Here is a 13,359-nt window from a genome sequence, read left to right on the forward strand (position 1 = left end):
ATAATACCATAGAGATTGCAAAAAATGCCTAAGTGTTCATACTTTAAGGGCACTTCTACTGACTCTCCTTCAGTCAATCGTCCTTATTACTTGCATAAATGGTAAATAAGAAATGGAGGAGAAAAGGGGAAAACAAAAGGATAATATTTTGGTTCAACTATTCTAATTAGAGTTTTTGAGTTTGGTTCAACTATTCTAATTAGAGTTTTTGATTTTCTGATGGAACTTCAAGATATTTTTATAAACTTCAGTCTCTTTAGGTCGCTTTAGGATTAAACCTAAATTATATGTTTAATTACATTTAAAGTTTACCCTTTTTTTTCCAAAAGTATATTATATGAGGATGGAATGTAGATTCTTAAAAAAAAAAAAAATATGCAACTAAAGTAATAAAGTAAAAGATGTACATGAAAAAGTTTGGATCGAGTCAATTATATTGCGGGAGAAAATGACTTAAATTAGGGACTAGCTCATAGACAAAAACCAAGAACAATAGTATTTCTCCCCTTGAGAAGTTATTAATATAGAAGGGAAGTATCGTTCGTTGATTATGTGAAAGGAATGCGAATTATGCGGTGAGATATGAAGTCAAAGCTTCGAATCCAAATAAAGAGTTAACAAAGAAAAGTAGCTCCTATATTCATATGTAAAACAAGACATGCTTTACTTGCTATTCTTACTTTCACGCTTACCCCTTTAGAGAGCAAAGCAAAGCTAAAAAACACAAAAGGTTACCGTGAATGCAGTTAAGCATCGCACATTATGCGTTTACGAAGTTCAAGAACATGATTGAATCACTATAAAGGAAATAGAAAGAGAGAGCGTTAATGTAAGAATTTCATTTACAAATATACAATTTGTTTCTCGATAAATTATACTATATTTTCTCACAGAAATTCTCCTAAGAAAACAAACCTTCGGACACATAAATTATAGCAAATTTACAATAATCAATTTTGTTGGAGTATAAATATGAAATTCTCAAATTAGATAGGAATAAAAATGTTAAAAATCATATAAGTGAGGATAAAATTCATATTTTTAATTAAAATTTTGAATAAAAATGTGATGTCTAATTTATTTATATAATTGATGATGATCCATTTATTCAACCTGTCTAATGTTTATCCCCTTGAATTTTCCAACAAATTCTTATATTATAAATTTAATAAATCCTTATTAATTCTTAGAACTTATGTAAGGGTTGGTCCAAACTGGAAGCAGCTAATAAAACTCTCTGTCTAGACTCTTAAAAAAACACTATAGCTATAATATTGTGTGGTGAATAGATAATATAGTTTTTAAAAATAATTATTAATTACATAATAGAGAATTTAGTCTATTAAAACTAACAAAATATGTTTTAAAACAATTCTTCATTTTATTAAAACCTTTTTCTCTTATAAATATTAATTACATCTAAATTAATATTAGTTTTTAATTAACATGATTCCTTCCACTTTTTTACCCATCATTCATGTCATTTATCTGTTTATTAACTCCACTTATTAGTATTATTTTATATTCCCTCCATATGTCTCATCTCATCTATTTTGCTCATGTATTTGACAATGTCACCATCATTTAACTATGCGTTAGTAACCATTAGGTTGGTCTAGTGGTGGGAGATTGAGAAATGGAGGAAGTATGTCTTAATGTGTAATGTTGTTTGTCATAATATCAATTCATAACAAAAATATATTTTAAAACATTCATAAAATAAGAATTTATAAATTTTAATGATTGAAAATATTTCAAATATTATATATAAATGAGTTTTTACATGAATAAATAATTTTATTCTCATATATAGATATTTAAAAATACTAATCAACCTAAAACAAAATTTAACTAATAATAAATTAAGTCTTCAATTATTTTCTATCTCAAAAACTTCTTCCTCTAATTCAGAAAATAACACTTTTAATCTATATGCATACTCAAATTTTAAACTACCTTCATATTGGCAAAAACATAGAATATGTGTCAAACATGATATATCATTAAGAGTTCTCATTTTTTTCGTATGTTGAGAGAAAGTAATGCTAAGTTTATTGAGGGAGCTATAATGGACAACGTAGATGGAGATATAGGATCTCATCTAGATCTAGTGCTCTCGATTTTTAGGTTGATGCATGCATGTGCAATTAGGTTTTTTTTTTTTTTTAAGTTGAGGTTTTCATTTTTTTTTCTTTCAAGTTTTCATGTTTCTAATTTTCCAGTTTCTGATTCTTCTGATCTTCCTCTTTCTGGTTTGTTTCCTATTATTTTATCTTTGATTTATTTGATTTTTGTTGATTGTGAATAACATTTGAGTTAGAAAATTATTTGATATGTTAAGAATCGTCATTCCCTGTACAAGGGCATGCAGTCGTTACATTTGACTACCACAAGTACTTCCTCCAATGATAAACTTCCATAGAAGCCAATTCTCAACTTTAAAAACATTTTTTTTCATGTGAAGTATTGAGGCTTCTTATTTGACATGCAACTAATCATTTCCAATTGGATCAGTTCATTATGAAATAAAATGATGCCTCTTGTTGCGATTTTAAAACTTATGTTAATTAAGCAAATTCAATGAAAAATGCTAACAAACAAAGTACTAATTCATTTTAAAAAATAAAAATGACCTATTAATGATTATATTATCTAAACCCTTTATCATTATTTCATTATTAATGGCTTTTTTGTTTTGTCACCAAATGATTAATTACTAAGAAATCAAGAGCCCTAATAACCTTTATGTATACAGCGAGCAAGCCAGGCAGGCATAGCAGGTTGACATCATGGGAATGTGGAAAAGGAAAATAGAGTTTGATAATGATATTTATAAGGAACGTGTTTGATAAATTTCTCTAAAATTATTTTTAAAAGAAGAAAATGAAATAAATTTTTTCATAAATTAAAATTAATTCCCTATTTAGTTAACTGGTAGTTAACTTGTAAATATCTTCTTATTTTTTAGAGAAATTATTTGAAAGAACTTCTATAAATTAATTAATGGTTAATTAATAATAAAAAAATTTAGCTTATGAAAAAATTATTTTATTTTTTTCTCTAAATAATGCATCTTATTAAAAAACTTACCCGAACAGATTCATTATTCAGCGTCTTTTTGTTGTTGGTCCTCATGATCTGCATGCGACTTCCTTATTATTAAAGCTTTGATTAGCTTAATAGAGATTTCAATTATATATGGATGGATACATGCAATTGCAGGCGCATCATTTGCTGCCACAAATCACACTTTTCAAGCCTAAGATCAAGAACACCCTGGCATATTAATTATCATTAACATATTCATTAACGGCAAAGAAACAAATGACCAAAACTCATTGTCGTTAACTTAAAATAGCATCTTTCACAATCGCTCGGTACACTGGTGTTTCTCCTTTGCCCAATGTTTGGCTATATATTTAACATAATTTAGAGGGGAAATAAGTATTCCGTTCCATTATAATTGTTCGGTAAAAATAATTATTTCAAAATAATTGTGATTTTAATTTTTTAATATAATATTAATTATTTTTTTACTTATATCTCTTGTAATATTAATAGTGGACAATAAAATCTATAAATAAACTAATATTGATATAAGATTAATTTTATAAAATCATTACTGTCTTTTTTATATTTATTATTTTTTCTTGATTTTTTTGTAAATAACATATGATGACTATCATTTTAGGACGGAATGAGTAATTTATTTATTATTATTTACGTGAAAAACTCAATATATTGTCAACATTTTATTTAGAAATGGAGATTGTAAATTGAGAGAACTTTTTGGAGCTTAGTTTTTGAAGACTCTAGAAGTGCCTGGAACAAGAATTCACTTAGCCACGATAGATGCCTAAGTGAATTAGCCATTGGTGAAAAGCAGGACTCTGGAAGTTTGGCTAATTAAGCGAGGACAAGAGGCTATAAGCGAAATACTGTTGAGAGCATCGTATCCAAATTTGACTCAATTTTTATTCCCGGGATTTTTTTTGTAAATTAGCTAAGCCAGCATAGATTTTTTGTTCATTTATACAAAGGGTCTACTGTCATTTATGGCATGGATTTTGTACGTGCTTTGCATGAGCTAGCACTTCTCTATATATTGAGAGAAAAAGCTTATTGTCTTCCCCTTTTCTCCATGTATTTTGTTACTACTCATGCATGAAAATGGATAGCTAATTTCCTCTGTGTGTGTATAATGATACTAATATACTAAATATTAATTCAAACATAATGTGAGTATAGTTAGTTTCATATAAAAGATCATCTCAATTTCTACGTACACACAGGACAGAACCATCTCAATTTCTATCGAGGGTGGGGACAATTTCCTTTTTTTTTTAACTTGATGTTAAGCAGTTTACATTTTCCAGGGAGTGGCTGCCCCTCTGACGTTACACCTAGTTCCATTCCTGTACGTATATGTCAGAGACAAATAGATAGTGTGGTTTAGGGGGAAAATTAATTTTGTTTTTTAACTGTACAAATTAACACTTATTGTTTAAGGAGGTAGTTGCCCCTATAGCTTAGTATGCAGTCCTCAGTCCTCTCTGTAAAAAGAGAAATGATTATATAATAAAAACTTCGTACCCCATTACGCAGCCTTACCCTTGCATATGCAAAGAGACTGTTTCCGGATTCGAACCCATGACTAACAAGTCACCAAGACACAACTTTACCGCTGCACCAGGGCTTGCCCTCAGAAATGATTAAATAATAATAAGTAAAAAGTTTTATATAGTCATTTAATTATAATATATTATAAATGATAAATTTGTTAATTTTTAAAATAATTATTTTATAATAATTTAAACGATGATTTGTGATTGGATGTGATTGTAAAACTATTTATAATGCCATAAGCATTAAACTCATATAGATAGAAAGAGTGATCAAATTATACTTGTGTAATTTTGACAACTATTATAATATTTTATAACTTTCAAGTGAACAATATTTTTTTAAAATTTACCGTTGAATTGAAATTTTCTTTCACATAGATCATGTATGCAAAATTTTATATTAATCCAAAATCATTTGTTACCTTATTCATATAGATTAAAATCGATGTAATACAAACACTTCAAAATATATTAAAATATAGATCATTTGATTACCTTCTTGTTGTTGTTTAATTTTGACAAAATTTTACATAAACAAGCCTGGTAATATATATATAATTCAAGGATTGGATTAGATTATATATCAAGTTATAAAAATTGTGTGCTAATTATCAACGTTACACGTGTCGTTTGATACTTTAAGAGAACAATATTTAGAACAGTAACTTATTTATTGATCAATATAAGACTTAAATAGTATATCTTACCACATTAGATTCATTTTATATAATATTCATGCATCAAACTCTACCCTTGCTACAAATAATTATACAAGAACTACAAGCCCGTATTTGCATGGAAACCATTCTAAAAGACTTAAGTATATTTTTCATATTTTGAAAATGGGTTGTTTTTAAGTTACTATTTAAAATTTACTTACAGTCAATTGCATACTTGAAATTTTTATATTTCAACATAATATCTGTCATTAGTTTCATTTTGTTAAATAATAGATGGAGTGTCACGTTATTAAGACTAATTATAATCAAATTAAAGTCATGTCATTATTTATTATTAGGAACCATCCCTCCATCATCTCCTTCTTCTTCCCCGATTGAAATCCTTCAGCGAAACCTCCCTCACCACGAAACCATCCAGCGCCTCCCTTTTCTTCTTGACATTCTCTGAAACACTCTATACAAAGAAACAACTACAGTTCTCCAAAACAGTGTCTAGTTCCTTCAGTAATCCCTCCTGTCCCTTTGACGCGATCGTTAAGTCGTAGCTGAACATATCTTCTTCCTCTTCATCGGAATCGGAACCCTTGGGGACATGGAAGGAGAAGAAGTAGTGCGCCTGAATCATTGACTTTCACGGTGATGGCATCCTTCATGAGCATCCATTAAATATCGTCAGCGCTGCGCGCTTGCACAACAACGACATTTTTGCCGAAATTCATAGTTGAAAACTAAATTTTTTTTTAGCCGAAATGAATTTTATCTCTGCTAATAAAGTCTTATTTATATACCTGATTAAAAAATCAATCTTTTATTAACATATTTAAAGAATCTAATTGTTGGATTTTGTTGGTCCTAGTTGCTGTATAGTAGCCGTTTTTAACCAAGTCATTTATCACGTATAGGTTTGGCCCATCATTTATAACTTGAGCAATAAACAATTATGGGTAGGCAAGAAACCAAGGACCGGGAAATGGGCAAAATCCTCAAAACGTTGTGTTGCTTAGGATCTGGTCTTTACTTATAAAGGTTTCTTTTGCGGCAGTTGTCGAAATCCGTTAACCATATATACTACCTCAGAGGCTGATACTAAGGGAAGTGTATTAGATTGAAATTTTAAAAAATTATTTTAGTATAAATAAGTTTTGTAAATTTTAAAGGATTATGAAAAAATGTTAAAATTTATCAAACTTTTCCGAAAGATTTTTATGATTCAAGTTTTTGTAGTTTGAATTTTAATGAATTTATATTATGATAATTAAAAAGATTTGAAATGATTTTATTGATTTGTAAGATTTGAAAAGATTATACTCTCTTTTAAAAAATATTTAAAATTATAAGAATTAATGAAAAAAATAATAATAATAAAGACATGATAAGACTTGGATAATGAAAAAACAAAACTAGCATTTTTTCAATATTTAATAACTAATTTATTTTAGCTTCATGTTCTCTTGTATTAATCCTTTATCCATTAACATCTTTTGTTATTGCTCTTGGGTTTCAATTGGATCAAAATTATGGTCTTTATTGTTTGATAAAGGTATTGGGTCACTTGAAAATTCATCACAATTATATTTTTTTGTAAAAAATTATAAAGTATTGTACATGAATATTTAACTGCCTTCCATGAGAAAACAAAAGTAACTATATGTGACGAGAGAAAGAAGACTCCACCACGGTTTCAAAAGTTTAAGTGAAATTATTTGATGAGTGTTGCATTTATACATCATACTAAAAAGTCACAAAATCTATTAAAATTCTTCAAATCAAAATTTGTATATTTTTTAATATAAAGATATTTTTTTATAAATTATCGTATTGGTCAATCTCTGACTCTCTGTATAAGATATAGTCCCATTTTTTAATTTACAAGAAAAATAAACAAATTCAAATATATGTAACTTAACTGACACAATATAGATATAATGATTTCATATCATATAATAACTTCTGCTAGTGAAGAGTCGTACATCAATCCTTTTCCAAAAGAGAAAATGAACGAGAAAAATTTAAAAATTGAAATTTAAAAAAGTATTACACTGCGTATTGGTTACTGGTTAGTGCTTAGTACAAGAAAGAGAAGAAGTTTCTCCAAAAAGGAAATTTCTTTGTTCCGCGTCAGCGAAAAAGAGAAAGCGCGACGCGTAGCGGAAGTCGTTGGTTACTGCTTCATTATTTCTTAGGATCATAAGAAACAGAATTCCCAACCAAACACACTGCAACCTCGTTAGTTCCGAAGTTAATTTCAAACGGAACCATGTCCACTAAATTTCGGTAACCCTCTTAATTTGTTTTCAGATATGATTCCTTAATTCCTTTCATCGTTTATCTGACTAATTCATGTCAAGTTTTATACAGTATTCATTCCCATGCCATATGTTCTCTTCCTTTTAATAGTTTAGAAGAAAAAAAATAATGTGAATTGGAAACTACCATAGCTTATTGATTCGTTTACGTGCAGGGGATCACAAGAACACCATCATGGTTCTTCTTCTTCCAGCACCAGCACTTCACACGTTCCCCCTGGCCAAGCTGCTGGACTTGTTGCTATTTTGAAGGATAAAAGGTCTTCAACACCATCATATGGTGTCTTCTGTTTTTTGAAATTTTAATTTTGGTTATGTAACTGTGCATTGAATTTATATTGCAGACTCACTATGATGTTATGATTTATTTTATCTTTTGAAGTATAAAAGTTTTTACACTGTCTACCTATAAGAAAAATCATGTTTAGTGTGATTTTCCAGTAATTACTATAAAAATCAACAAATTTATCGTATAGACAAATTTGTGATTAGATAACAGTATTTCTCTACACATTCAGTGCTTGCATTGTTTATTCTTTAAATAATAGTGATATTAATTTTTTCTCTCTCTTTTATGAACTTGGCAGTGTTGATGAGTTGCGGAAGCTCTTATCTAACAAAGATGCGTATCAGCAATTTTTAAGTTCGCTTGATGAGGTCAAGATTCAAAATGATGTAAGTAAGATGCCAAGGAGTCATGGTGATGATAATGCTGAGAATAGCCAGTAGCCCGTGGCATCCATTCTAGCGAAAGTTCTATTAGATGGCTTCATTTTTTGTCAATGTTTTTTTTTCCCTTAGGATAATTGAGCTCAACAACCCATTCCCAACACATGGTGCCTATCATGGATCAGCCACTTGGTGTTCAATGATGCTCCAAGAAACAATAAGGATAGAAGTTTCTCTGTTAGCATGAGTTTTTTGTTTAGTGGCAGGTGGTTTGATCCTACAAATGGCTACAAAGCAAGGTTGTGAGTTTATATCCCTCTTGTTACAGTGGGGGATATTGTTTATACCTGATTAGGCTAACCTCATTTTTAAGATTATTGGGTTTAATGTCCCAACTCGTAGTGCTTACACATCAATGCTTGATTCAACTCAAATGTTGTGTTTGGTTGAGGGGAGGGGGAGAGAAATAGAGAAGAAATTGTATGGGTCTCACACTTCTTACACTCTATTGTAATTCAAATATTTCTCTCATATTTCTATCCTCTCTATTTTCATCATCTCAATAAAAAAGAATCCAAACGAGGAAATAAAAACTACATCCTCAATAGCTACTTAAGCTAGCATAGAAAGGTTCCTGCTAGCTGTCATCTACTAGTATTTTAATTTGCATAGTTCCAATAGTGGAAGTTTCAATGTCTGCATTCTGCAATCCATGTATTCATACAACTGACATGGTTTTTAAGATTCATACGGTCATACCTATGCAAAGCTGCACAAGTAGTTCCATCAGCGAGTTGGTGTGAACTAAAATTCAGATAGATTCTGCAAAAGTTTTTTAAATGCTGTTGTTGTCATGTTGTTTACATAGACCTTACTCAATGCTAATAAGTAATGACCACAATCCAACCCCCCCCCCCCCCCCCCCCTCCCCCCTTCCAAAGTAAATACCAAAAACTCTATTGTGCTATTTGTTTGTATTTTAACACTTTTTATACCTAATGATTTGATCAGGTGAATGATGATCTTTGCAAGGAGAATCTGCAGCTTGCCGGTTAGTTATTGAATTCTTTTTATTGTCACACTGCCATTAGATGGTTAGCCGCCAGCTGAATATTTCAGATCTTCTCAAACAATTTATTTCAAATTCAGATGAAAATCTACAAAAGGAACCTCGTATTGTGGAACTTAGGAACCAGGTGTGATCATAATCCAATTATTTGTGTGGTTCTTTTCTAAATTTTGTGTACAAGTATGAATTTTCTCCATCCTCCTATGGAAACAGAATAAAATAATTTGTACAACTGAGCTGGCTATGGCTCAAGAGAAACTGAATGGGCTTGAGAAGCAGAAAGAGGAAATGATGAAGTTGAATTCCCCACTATACCTTCTCCAATGGATTCAAGGTATGACTTGTAATTATTATAATCACGAAAATTTTTATCATTATGACCTGCACGGTTTCTTAAATATATCTTGTACAATGATTTTGCAGAGGCTATGAATAAGACAGAAGCGGAATCTGAAAATCTGCATCAGCAAGTCCTTGACAGAGAGATTGACATTGGAGCTTTTCTGCAGAAATACAAAAAGCTGCGTACTGCTTACCACAGGAAAAGTCTCGTACATCTTGCAGCTAGAACATCAAATATATAGCTACATAAAGAATACGAAAATTAAGAATGCCACTCTTTGTTTGTGGAGCATGTGACTGATTTTTTCTTCATTCTTGTCTATATAGTAGCCATCTGTCAATACATATGTTTTCATTTTTAAGTAGAGTCGGACCATCTGGGAGAGAGTTACTGACAACCGCACTTCCTATTATTCAGCTTCTGCGTTACTTTTGTCAATAAGATTTTTCTGAGTCTACGTTATTATAGGATTCCACTCGTGTTTGGACACGTGAAAAGTGCATTGACTTCCCTTATTTCCCTCCCCTTTTCTTTGATTGAAGTTGATCAAAGTATATCTTTACAGGGGACAGTATAAAAAAACAACCCATCAGCAAATTAGGTTATTTTCCTATTAAATAATGCGCTAAATTATCATCGAAGTAGTGTACAATTCATCTGTTTGAAAAAAATGGTTCAGATAATATCCTCAAAATTGCTTTTTTTTTTTTTTTTACTTTAACAGCAGTAATTTGATGTGGGTGCCTTAACTGTCTATAATGTCAACAATCATCTTCTAAAAGATAAAGGACTTGGAGAACGTAGAGTTTTATGATCAAGGCCGGGAGATAAATGGCAAATGCAGTGCAGACTATTGCACTGCCATTGGAAAAACCCTCACCCATCTCATTCCAGTCATCTAATAGTTACAACATAATCCTGTTTACTGAAGAGAGAACTAAAGTCTACGATTTGCCTCAAAGCAAAAACTGATGATACAATTTCAGGACTAGTATTGTTGAGTCTCATACATTTTCACTATCTTTTGTATTGTATCCTTGGGTTGTACATGATCGGAGGTTATGAACCATATAAATTAGGCCATACTAATAAGCTTGAAAGAGGCATCATAACCACTAACATAATGCGCTGGCCAGAGTCAAGCCATTGCTAAGATACTAAAAGTAATCAACAATAGTTGAACTGAATAACTTAAGCTAGTTCCTAGTTGATTAGTCGCCTGGCATGACCTCCCTCAGGAAAATAACAAATTTTCATCTTCTAATATAGTGAACCAACTGGCTCAAATTTAAAAAACAACAATGATTCTCACTTTTCTTCTAAGTAACCTAGCTCTTTCTCCCACTTAAGGCCAAACATTTGCCGACCAAAAGGCACAATAAGGTTATACCGGAAAACCTGCTAAAAAAATATAATTAATTACATGTGCATTACAAATACGAGGAAGGAATAAAATATTTAAGAGGACCAGGAACTCAAATCTCCAATTCCCAGGAAACATTAACACAGCAAATGACCTAGCTCACCTTATCGTTGATTTCTCGTAACTGTGATTTTAAAGCCTCTGTACTTTCAACCCACTCAGAGTGATCACCACTGCACTTAGTAGCCCAAGCTTTCTTCAAGGACTTCCTCCATTCAGATATTTTAGATCTAATCTCTTTGTTAAGCTCAACCCACTCTGGCGCACATCCATTTTTCGACAGGATGCGGTACAGGGTGTCTTCAGCTGGATCCGCATGAGGATTTGTGTCAAGCTTAAGCGGCTTGCCTTTGCCTGGCAAGTTCTCAAACTGGCCCTCTTCCATGGAATGCCATATTCTTTGCTCAACAACATTGATCATGTCAGTTTCTGACCTGTCCAACACAGCCAATTTGTGTTAAACACCAGATGAGGAGAAAGTCAATACAAAGTCACCAAAAGTTTTAGATTTAAGGCCAATTCAACAGTACTATCAATTGTGCCACTAGTGCACCAGTGCCTCATCCTAGGGAACCGTAACTGACCATTGGGATATGTTAAAACCAATGATACATATTTGTCTGGGTGAAATGTTAGTAACAATCTCTGACACTCTTTTGAATACTTTCTTTTCTTATTGGTTGAAATTCACATGTGTTCCAATAGATTTGGAGATGAGACTCATATAGTTGGTGAGACATACATGAATTGCACCCGATAGGAGAAAATGTGTTGGAAAAAAATTATTAGAAAGTGTATTAGTAGCATTTTTCATCTACCAAGAGGGCACAACTGTGGTGGTAGAGTTCACCTGGTTTCAAATTCATTTGTTACACATGAAAAATTAGAAACTTTTACAACTTATTTTTTTATTTCATGTTCTATCACTTCGGATTTAGCTCATCTAAAATTAGAAATTCACCTTGATAGAGATAAGTGACGAATTAGAGCCCCTGTGATTTCCTCCTCAAAAACTGTTTTCAAGAGTAATTCTACACTACTAACCAATCAATTTTTCATCCAAAAACTATTGTTTTGAAAATTGTTTTTGAAACAAGCTCTGTTTGTGCCTGGCACCACCCTCCACCAACTAATGTCTTAGCAACCTTTATTCAGGTACATGTCAAAAACTAAAAACAGTTATCTAAAAGTATAAATCAAACACTGCCTTGTAGTATTCATTAATGAGAAAACCAAAAGAGTACATTTAAACAACTCAACAATTTATTATAGAGCACACATTTTTATCGTAATTTTAACCATATAAAAGAGCCGAATTTTCATATTCAATGTCATTTTAAACCTGCGGAAGGGCAGATAGAGAGAGATATCCAAATCCAATAAAGATAAAGCTGAATAGTGAATAGTGAATAGTGTCAATGGATGTTGATCCGTGTAGAGGAACAATACAGGTTGTTATTCTTCCATGCACTGACTAAACAGAAAAATCTCTCTAAGAAATGCACACGCACAATTGTGACGAATTTCGAATACTTTGATAGGAATTTGATTCCAATAACAGAGGAAAGTTTCATTGGTGCGTGTGTGTTATTATTACCTGACGTTGTTGTGCTGGCCGCGTAGCTCGGGAGGTAGTTTGCGATCGTTGACGGCGTCGATGACGGAGGAAAGACGATCCGTGAGCTTCTTCCCCGTCTTAGACTTACCGGAAGATGACGGCGAAGAGAAAGAAGAGGAGAAACTAGCAGTGGAAACGAAGAGAGAGCGCGAATCGATACTCGTAAATCTCCCAACGCGAAGAAGACACGTTGCCATGCCGGTCTCTCAGTCACACCCCGATTTTTGCTTGCTTCCCAACTTTCCTAGTTCTTCTCCAATTCCTATCAGTGTCGTTAAAAATGAAATAACTATAGTCTAAATCTGTTTTATTAAATCGCTTAAAATGTTTTTTTTTCTAAGTTAGTGTTTTCACATTTATGATTTAATGTAACTTTATTTTTCTAATTTTAGTTTGGGACATGCTAGGTGTGCACCCAGCAATTAGGTGAATGGGCAAAATTGCCCTTGTGTTAAAAAAAATAATTTCTTCTTCCGGAAGAAGGTTTTTCCGGAAAGTTTCCGGAAGAACAATTTGTGTTCTACCGGAATAACTTTTCTCCGGAAGAACAAATTGTTGTTCTTCCGGAAGAAGGTTCTTCCGGAAAGTTTCCAAAAGAAGGTTCTTCCGGTAGAACAATTTATTCT

At 31.8% G+C, this 13,359-nt stretch overlaps 2 protein-coding genes across 2 annotated transcripts; one reads left to right on the plus strand and one right to left on the minus strand.

Annotated features, from left to right (window-relative positions):
- Positions 1-7,373: 7,373 nt before the first annotated feature.
- On the plus strand, positions 7,374-10,108 carry LOC100818793 (vacuolar protein-sorting-associated protein 37 homolog 1). Its single transcript, XM_003541387.4, has 7 exons — positions 7,374-7,579; positions 7,767-7,871; positions 8,199-8,286; positions 9,292-9,331; positions 9,430-9,476; positions 9,563-9,683; positions 9,773-10,108. Exons 1-7 carry the CDS (start codon positions 7,563-7,565, stop codon positions 9,931-9,933), a joined length of 579 nt encoding a protein of 192 aa, XP_003541435.1. The 5' UTR covers positions 7,374-7,562; the 3' UTR covers positions 9,934-10,108.
- A 448-nt stretch (positions 10,109-10,556) lies between these two features.
- Positions 10,557-13,016, minus strand: LOC100819864 (dnaJ homolog subfamily C member 28). Its single transcript, XM_003541389.5, has 3 exons — positions 12,713-13,016; positions 11,219-11,549; positions 10,557-11,090 (listed from the first exon to the last, which is right to left on the minus strand). The coding sequence occupies exons 1-3, from the start codon at positions 12,928-12,930 to the stop codon at positions 11,001-11,003; spliced, it is 639 nt and encodes a 212-aa protein (XP_003541437.1). The 5' UTR covers positions 12,931-13,016; the 3' UTR covers positions 10,557-11,000.
- Positions 13,017-13,359: the final 343 nt, after the last annotated feature.

The sequence above is a fragment of the Glycine max genome, chromosome 13 (assembly GCF_000004515.6).
Source record: "Glycine max cultivar Williams 82 chromosome 13, Glycine_max_v4.0, whole genome shotgun sequence".
NCBI lineage: Eukaryota > Viridiplantae > Streptophyta > Magnoliopsida > Fabales > Fabaceae > Glycine > Glycine max.